Raw genomic sequence first — 9,336 nt, 5'->3', positions numbered from 1 at the left:
CAAAACTTCTCTCCAACCATTCAAGGTTGCATAAACCAAAATGTGTTTAAGGCATGGTTTAGGACATGACCCACGAACCCCTCCCCACACACACACACATACACCCCACCACCACTTTTCAGACCATAGAAATTGTAACCCAGGTTTGAGGACACAATATAATGAACTATATTAAAGAACAAAACTTGGAGGCAAACATTTAACACAACAGGGATATTACACTGAATTCTGCCACACAATATGCAGGCATATGGATGGTACAGTATGGATGCTCTCAATTTCAGTTTTTCTCTATTAGTAAACATCTGTTTAATCGTGAAGTTTGGAACTAAAGATAATTGATTGAAAACCAAAAATAACAGAAAGTGTTCATGGTGAATTTTTTTTTTTCATTTTTATAGTCTACAGTAATTCATACTGTATCCTAAACCACACTGACAAGGCAGCACCACCTTAATAAAGACCTGGATGTGGTTTGGCTAGTTTGAAAGAGGTTTTGGGGATTTTGTAAGATTTGGGTGACCATTGCCTTCTAGTGTTTGTTAGCCATGCTAGCCCCATAGCTCAAGCTCCAAACTAACGAAGCAAAATTTGGACACCAAACATGTCTTGGCTGATCGGCTAAGTGAAAAGCTGTAAATGAGAATTTGTTCAGTGAATTTTTCTTCAAAGAACCATTTTTGTAAATAATATATTTGAAAATACCTGAGTGGAAAGAACCTTTTCAAAGTTTAAAGAACCACCACATAATATAGAGGCTCTATAACAATCCCTAGAAGACTGAGCACCATTTAGGAACCTTCATTTTCACTTCGGTGAGTGTTCTTCAAAGTATCTGTATCAAGTTATGAGTTTATAAACCCAATATCTTTTGCCTCTCGGCTCAGGAGTGACTCAAATCCCTCGAGTCGCTTTCTGGACACAGATTAAGCACTACAAAGATTGCACTTCAGAAAATAAAATAAAATAAAAGAGCAGTATTAATCGCTGTGCTCAAACCTGGCTAATGACGTCAGGCTAAGTTTGTTCCAACGTAAGCATTACTATTCCCAAAAAAACAAAGCCTACAAAAAAGCCTATACAATGAATGTAGGGCTCCAGGGCAATGAACTACATTACCCCCTCATTACATTTGGCGGCAAAGCACAGCAGCCTCCTCTCGCTCTCTTTTATTCATTAGGGTCCATCTCCCCGTCGTCCCGCATACTTCTCCTTACGCGGACGCATCGTCCGAGGCTGGATTCGTTCCTAAATCCCTCCCCAGCTTCTCCATTCAGCCCCTTTCCATGGGGAATAGGAGAGACTATTGTCTTCCGTCTCCACCCTGCGTGGTGCAGGACTCATCTTGGCCCTGGAGCGCCATTCGGGCGTATTTGCTTGACATTTTCCCACTTTGTGAAAAAAGGTTTGTGTTACATAAATTATATGGTGTAAAGGCTGTTGGCACTGGATAAATGCTTCACACGGAAGCCTGGAGGGTTTGTTGGTGACAGATAAACAAAAGACACTGTAAAGTTATACTGCTGCACGGGTCATGTTAGACTTTATGTTTATATATGACCCAAGTAGTTTATAATTATATGAGCAAAAGTAATGAATCATGCTTGCACAAGTTAGTGCTTTCATGCTATATAAAGTGCTATATAACGTATTACTAGCACTTTGTCATAAGAAAAAAATAAATAAACCGTCTAGCCACATTACTGCTCTCTTTGTGTTCCCAGAGAGGAAAATGTGGTTTCTTTGTAAGCTAGACGTGCCTTGTTCAAATACTAAACTAACTATATAGAAGTTTAATTCAAAGTTTAATTAAAAATAACTTTAGTTACCAGATTAAATTCATACACGCAAAAAGTCCAGTCTTAGTTTTAATGATAAATGTAGTAGTTTTGTAAATTGCAGCATCTGCTTACTCTTCACACAGAAGTTCCATAAAACTAAGTGCGATATTTTAAAGCAAAAGTCCTAAACATCAAAAGTACCCCTATAAATGCAGCCATTAAAAGTACTTTTTCCACATTCGATAAAAATAGCCGCCTTGACAATTCTGCAGACATTTCTCAAAATATTTTTTGACCCATTTCAGGGCCCATCTAGCAAGACGCCTGTTCCATTTTCATACTATGTTGTTATTTCAGCTCTGCGCAGGCAGGAAATTGAAGCCTGAACCTGACCTGCACTTGCAACTCTGAAACCCAAGCAGGTCTGACCTAAACCCATTTGCACTCACTAGCAGCTGAATTATCACAGACACAGTTTTACAGTGCTTTGCTTTCTTACTTAAGTTGATCTGCAAAAAAATTATAACATTGAGCTTTCGCTGTAGGCGACACTGACTGAACTGGTCAGAGTCCAAGGGAGGACTCAGACGTTGACATTTGATTGTAACTAGTAGCTCTTACAGAACAACTGCATCCACAATAAACGTGTTACTGCAGAGACGACATGCCGGCCTCCTGCTATCACAAGTCAAAATACTATTGCAAGCTTTTACATGGTGGTCCAGCATGCTTATTATCTGATATAACAAGAAGACTGTAATGTTTATGCAAAGAAGAACCAAACCTGAAACATTTCCCCTTTAGCCAGCTTTCCTGCTTTATTTTGTCCATTGCAAACAGTTAGTTGTATATACTCGACCAGGGGTCGGCAACATGCAGTTCCGGAGCCAATTGCGGCTCTTGTACTGCTCTGTTGCTGCACAGCAGAATTAGATTTTTAAGTAAAAATAAAATAATCCTCCTCTGCAGTAAAATAAAGCAGTTTTAACAAGAAATGCTCTTAAACACTGGAGTTAATGTATAAATGCTATTTCACACTTCAACCTTGAAGGTTGTCGCGCACACTGCTGGTCACCTTAGCAACGCAGACAACAATCGCACCTACCTAGTAGCTAATAAAACGGCAAAGAAAGATGTAAGACGAACATCAATGAGCAGTTATTTGCACTTATATCACTCCAGCTGGTTTGCTGAACCGTTTATTCTGCAACAAGAAACTGTCAAGCACTAAAGCTGAAGCCGCTTCTCATTCACCAGCTTCTCGGTCTAATTTTCCTGTTCCACCTTAAATGCCGCAGCAGTTACATCCTGCCTCCTCAGGTACCATTTAAGGTGGAATGGGAAATTTTTAACAAGGAGCTGGCGAATGAGAAGCTGACTTCAGCCTTTTTACAAGAAACTATTCTATTTTTGCGGAAAAGTTTCCTGCCAGAGATGCGAGAAAAGCAGCTATAGCTGAGCTAAAGCTTAAAACAGAGCAAAGTCTGCATTTTGGTCTACACTCTTTCATTCCAACATAAAACGAAGTGAGGACATTTCAGTCTTGGTGGTATCCACCCTTTAATGTGGCCTCACTTACATGGACAAAGGTGGATCTTTTATGAGGTCTGCTGAACTTGTGTTTATGAATTCTTTCATGCTACATTTCCCAAATGTTCCCAGCAGCTGTGCTTTGTTCTAATGAGGTTCTGGAACTGACTGTTATAAGCCTGGCCTGCATTAGAGTCTAAACCAGGCCACTCCACGGTGTAGTAAACAGACGAGGAAGCTTTTTTAGCGAGTGGAAGTGGAAATAAGTCAGTGTATGCACACCTACACGCCATCTCGGCCACAAACGAAGAAGGAACGGCGTATGTGAGGTAAAAAAGGAGAAAGAGAGAGAGAGAAAAGTCCCATATCGTGTCCCCCCGCCTACTCGCTGAGCTCAGCACTGCACGGTAGTCTCTCCTCCTCGGCTCCCCCCCTCCTTTCAGCCTGGATAAAGGCGGGCCGGCCACAGCGCGCTGGCTCACACAAACCGAACCGATGCGTCCGCAGGCCGGACCGTCACTGGAGCGCTCTACCGACAGTTCCGGTCACTGGAGCCCGCTGATGGCCGTGACGAAGCCCGGCCATGGCCGCCCCACCTGCGCCCCGCAGCGCGCATGCTTTCGTCCAGCCCAAGCAAAGGAGATTTCGGTGCTGGGGGGGTTCGCAGCGATAATCTGATTTATTTTCTTTTTTTTCGGTCGGGTTTGTGTGTGTGTGTGAGAGAGAGAGAGAGGGAGAGAGAGAGAGATGTGTGTGTGATGTGAAGGCGGCGGGATTTAAGCTCTCTTTTGTTCGGGAGAGCGCGGACGTGACGAACTCTCGGCGTTCACGAGCTACCTGGTCTTCTTCTTCTGTGCCCCTCGATGCTGCTATGACGTCCTGGCTGCGTAAGAAGTGCAGCATAACCCTCCGGAGCGTGCTGGTCATCCTCACTGCGTCAGCCGTTGCGTCCTATCATTCGGGTGAGTGTGACGAGGGCCGCTGGTGGTCCATTCGTGTGATGCTTTTCAATTAAAAGGCAGATCTGAGCTTGAATTGGTTGCAGAACTTGCCTCACAGAAGTCAGACTGCTGGCCTGCTGTGCATTCCTGCTGGACAGTGTGATTGATTTGAGGCTATAGCTTGTGCCCCCATTAGAGTTGGCACCACTTTTTCTGCTGCTGTTATTAATACTGCCAGACTACCCTCTGCACACCAGGGCATAGGGCTGGGCAATGTGAAGATATTTATCGTTATCGTCACATATCACATCACAGTATGCCTGTTTTCTGAGCACATTGTGGATGTCGTCAGTACTACACTGACCAACTTCATGTTTTATCACATATAGAGCAAAATTAGGCCGGATTAATTGGATGTAGTGCAGTGCGGTATGTGAAACGTTCGATAAAATCAATTTTTCATAATATTTTTGTTTAAAATGTGAACTTGTTCCTTTTTTTCGGTTTCAAATTATCAGAAAAATATAGAGAACATTTTCTTATGATATATTTTTTTGCCATGTTGCCCCCTGGGAGCAGTGGAGTAGGTGCCTTAAAATCTGTATTGGACCCCTCAGATAGATACTAACACCTATGGCTTGTGGATTGACACCAGCTTCCATCACCACTACACAGACAGCTGTGACATCCCTCTATTCATTACGTATCCATGGTTACCGTTTCCAAAGGGCTGCCTCACACCTGCATCGCCATATTATTATTGTTATTTGTAGTTCTAAAATCATCCCAGTCGCCTGATTTGAGCAGTGGCGTTTCAGACAGCTAACTATGACTAAATATGCCTAAATATGATTAGATAGTGATTAGATGAATAAATGCTAGTGGTTGGAATGGCATGCCTTAATTTGCTGGAGGCAATAGTAAGTAAATAAGCAAATCATTACTTTCATTCGTTTTAAAATAAAGGACTTTTTTGAACGAGGGCCCATATAGATCTTAGACACGTCACTGTCGATATCGATATTGAAACCTCAAGTATCGGCTGATACCGGTACCTTCCAAAATTTTTCCTTATAAAACTATTAAGCTTCAAAATGAGCTTATTTTAAGTGAAGCACATGAAGATGAACATCTGTAAGTAGGTTACTCAAACACGTACAATACATACAGTTGTGTGCAAAAGTTTTGGCACCTCAGTTCACGTACATATTTTTTCAGTGAAGAATTGTTAACATTTAATCAGAGAATACACTGCTGCACACTTTAATACACTATTAACAATTACTGTTTATTATCTGAAAGTAACATAATGGGAAAAAACAAAACATGAAATGTGACCTGTGCAAAAGTTATGGCATGCTTAATTTTTTAAAACCAGTGTGTTAAAATGTTGTGCTTAATTATGCACTGAAACCTGTAGGGAAACTTGTAGAGGAACTTTTTTGTTACTTCGACAAAACATGTAATGTGACCAGGTGTGTTCAAACATGTGCATATGACTGTAGCTGAAAACATGACATCACACGATGTGAGTAAGTGTTTCATTCTCAGTTTCATTCTTCCCTCCAATTTCTGGCATTTTCTGCTGATATCAGCCTGACACTGATACCCAGTAATTCCAGTATGCCATCTGTACCCTCCATTCCTGCTTATTGCTTTTCAATATACCTACAATGATCTGATGCTTTAGGCCTGAGCATAACAGGTGCAAGTGTTAACAACTGCTTCCATTCCTCTTCATTGAACTGTGTGCTTTGACCTCCTGAAACCCAGTGTGCCGGGCCGTTTCTCAGGAGGGGGGCATGCGTAATGTTTTTTGGAAACCACAGCAGCTGGAGAAGGGTCCAGAAAAGAAAAGTGACGCTTGCTCCTTATTCATGTGTAAATCGTGTCGCTCTGTGTTTCCTTACGCCACAGTGGAGAAGCGCTGTGCGTCACCCTTCGTCTCGACGTGCGGAGAATGCCTGAGCCGTGGACCGGAATGCGCCTGGTGCTTTCAGAAGGTAATGTGAAGGCTTTGTGGTAGGTTGTTGTTGCATTGTGTTTTGGTGCACAGAGCTCCTGATTATCAAACAGGCTGGGTGTGTTTAGTCTGATTTGCAATGACCCTGAGGATTCTTGCTGCCCCCAACCCCCCTCCCTTCCAGCATTACGCCCATTGGTCCCCTGGTCTCCTGGTCTCCTACATCCACAGGGCCCCTTTAAGCTCCAGCACCCTCTTAAACAAGCTGCTTAGAGCTGGAGTGGCTGTGGGAACCTATAAAACCTCAGGCTGAAAAGTCTACAAACAGAGGCTGCAAAGTCAGGTGCTTTCCCAGCCCACACACAGACCATGACTGCCCTCTTATCTCAAGCTGGGAGATGGGGCTTCACGCTTTGACAGATATTTTGACCTCATGAGAAGGCCCATGACGAAAGACATACTTCACTCAGTTCAGAAAGCCAGATGGAGTTTATGTGGTATGTTTTCTCACTTATTTTTAGCAACCTTTCTACTCCTACACACATCCACTTAATCAATAAAAGAGCTGGGTTATTTCTTTAATGGAAATTTTTGGCAGTGTTTTCCATCATCTATATGTCTGTGTTTTCAAAGAGGGTCATATGTCTTTAAAGTCTTGCCCATTAATTACATCACTCAGATGATTGTGAAGCAATGCCTTTCCCCCCTTTTTATCCACATTATCATTTAATCCTCAGCATTTACATGGCTGTATATGCTGATTGCTTCCATAGGTGAAATGTTCAATCTCTGACTCTTACCAGTACAGAGGTCTGCCATTTTGAGGTTATCCATGGCCTTTCTCTGAAGACTTAACTGGCCAAGGACAGCATGTTCTGTCTCTAAGTCACTATGCTGTATGTCAACTTGGTCTGGTCACATGATAATTGAGTGTTCAGCAGTTCCGGGACACTGATCAGTCCTGTCTGGCAAGTTTTAATATAAAAACATAAACATAAAACGCTAACAGACAAGAGCATGACTACCCAAACCTGCTCCTGGAGATCTACCAGCTTACAGAGTTTATTTCCAGACCAAATCTAACACCTGATCCAGTTACTCAACACCTTTAGCAGCATCTGAATATTAGAACAAAGTGGTGACAGGGTAGAAGATCACCAGGAATGAGATTGAGCATCACTGGACAACTGTGTGAGAGCAAAATATGAAAGATAAAAAAATACAGTAATATGTTGTTGATGTGATGTCAAGTTTATAGACACCTGCATATCCAGTGCTTCTTCACGCTTTTGCTGCAGTATCAACCTCTACTCTTCTGCAAAGGCTTTATAATCGATGTGGGAACATTGCTATGAGGATTAGTGAGGTCAGGTACTGATGCTGGATGATTAGTTCTGGAACATGGTGCTCCAAGTCATCCCAAAGCTATTGGATGGAGCTCCATCACTCCAAACAGCACAGTTGCACTGTTCTACAGCCCAATACTGGGGGGTTTATACCCATCTAGCTGATGCTTGGTAATGGAGGTCACTAGTGACCTTTGACTTGTACAGCTGCACCACAGAATCCTAGTCTAATGGCAATGCAATAGAGATCACACAAGCTGTGCAGTTTATCAAGTGTCAATCAGTGCAGCAATTAGTGCGCCTCATTATTCAATTCAACTAATTTTTGGGGTGTCTGAATACATACAGTACATGAGGTTTTGTGACGGTGGAGATATATAAACTTTTTGTCTCTCCTAACAGAGGTTTCTGGATGGAGCACATGTAAGCGAAAGATGTGATTCTGCTGCTCAGCTGCTGCTAAAAGGCTGTGCGGAGGAATTTATAGAGAACCCCAGAGTGAAAGTGGAGGTGAACACCACCCTGAGCAGTTCACAGGTGGCTCCCAGAGATATCTCCATCCAGCTCCGACCAGGTAAGGAAGAGGGCCCACCAAGGCAGACACTTCTAACATAGTCAGTTTTAGCATAAATATCTTTCAGTTCTCGCATTTATTCCAGCTGCCCTTTACATTGAGTATAGTGGGAACACTTCATGACGAATGATCAAATTTGGAAATATATTAGCAAGCAACATAAAGTGAGGTTAAAAGGATGTTCTGGCCAACATGAAAAATGTGACCATTGCTGTATCTGTTGTAAACATGGCTAATCACATCCGACAGTGGTGCCATGGTAGTTTCCAGAGTGAGATTTTCCCATTTAAAGACTAGGGAAACCTCCTTCTGATGAATCTGGATGCAGATGGAGGAACTTACATACAACTACTATGGGTAGATTTTTTAGGGCAGGCTCTATGACATGTTTTTCTTTTTTCTACATTTTTCTGTTAGCTGGTGAATACAGAAGCAAGTCAGATAGCTAACATTACTGCTAGGAAGGTTGATATCTTATTGCAGCTGTATAACTGAAGTAACTGTCTTTAAATCTTCATTACAATGGGAAAAAATGTATTACTTAGTTGACAGATAACTTGTTGGGTGAGGAAGACAACAAGCAAAAACTAAAGCTAGCATGTGTTAGCTGGTGATATGGATACCTTACCTCAGTTTGGCTTCTTATCTCTGACTGAAAGGATTAAAAAGCTTGTTTCTGGTGTCATTTTTGTTTAAAATATGTGAGGTAAATGCTACACGGTAGTGTGTCTTCAAATTTTTTAATTACAATGGAGAGCAAGTATTATACATGTGACAGAAATGACTCATCAGATGAGGAGTACAACAAGCTAAACGCTACCGTTAGCAAGGACTCTGGCTACCTAGATACATTACCTCAGTTTTGTTTCTTTTCTTTGGCCTAATGTGTAAAATACTCATCTCTAGTGCCTTTTTTGTTTGGAATTACTGTTTTCTTTGTACAGTTTTGTTCAACGACTGAGGTAAATGCTACACTAATGCTGTATACCCAGTGGTGGACAGTAGCTAAGAAAATGTAATTAGTTACTGTACTTAAGTAATTTTTTCGTGTATCTGTACTTTACTGAAGTATTTTCATTTTGGTCGACTTTTTATTTTCACTCCACTACATTCAAGTACATACAAGTCTAGTATCTGACTTTTTACTCCACCACATTTTGAGAAATCTGTCGTTCCTTTTGGTTTCTGTGTGTATGAAAAC

The 9,336-nt window shown here is 41.8% G+C and overlaps 1 protein-coding gene across 1 annotated transcript in view; it reads left to right on the top strand.

Moving 5' to 3' along the window:
* Positions 1–3,760: 3,760 nt before the first annotated feature.
* itgb8 (integrin, beta 8) overlaps positions 3,761–9,336 on the top strand; it is a 35,982-nt gene continuing 30,406 nt past the window's right edge. The window contains exons 1-3 of the mRNA XM_017720950.2: positions 3,761–4,273; positions 6,170–6,255; positions 7,964–8,135. Of these exons, the coding sequence (XP_017576439.1) occupies positions 4,183–4,273; positions 6,170–6,255; positions 7,964–8,135 (349 nt within the window). The 5' untranslated portion in view covers positions 3,761–4,182. The remainder of the gene's footprint in view (positions 4,274–6,169; positions 6,256–7,963; positions 8,136–9,336) is intronic.

This window comes from Pygocentrus nattereri, chromosome 1 (assembly GCF_015220715.1).
Source record: "Pygocentrus nattereri isolate fPygNat1 chromosome 1, fPygNat1.pri, whole genome shotgun sequence".
NCBI classification, from domain to species: domain Eukaryota; kingdom Metazoa; phylum Chordata; class Actinopteri; order Characiformes; family Serrasalmidae; genus Pygocentrus; species Pygocentrus nattereri.
This window is presented reverse-complemented; position numbering and strand designations above follow the sequence as displayed.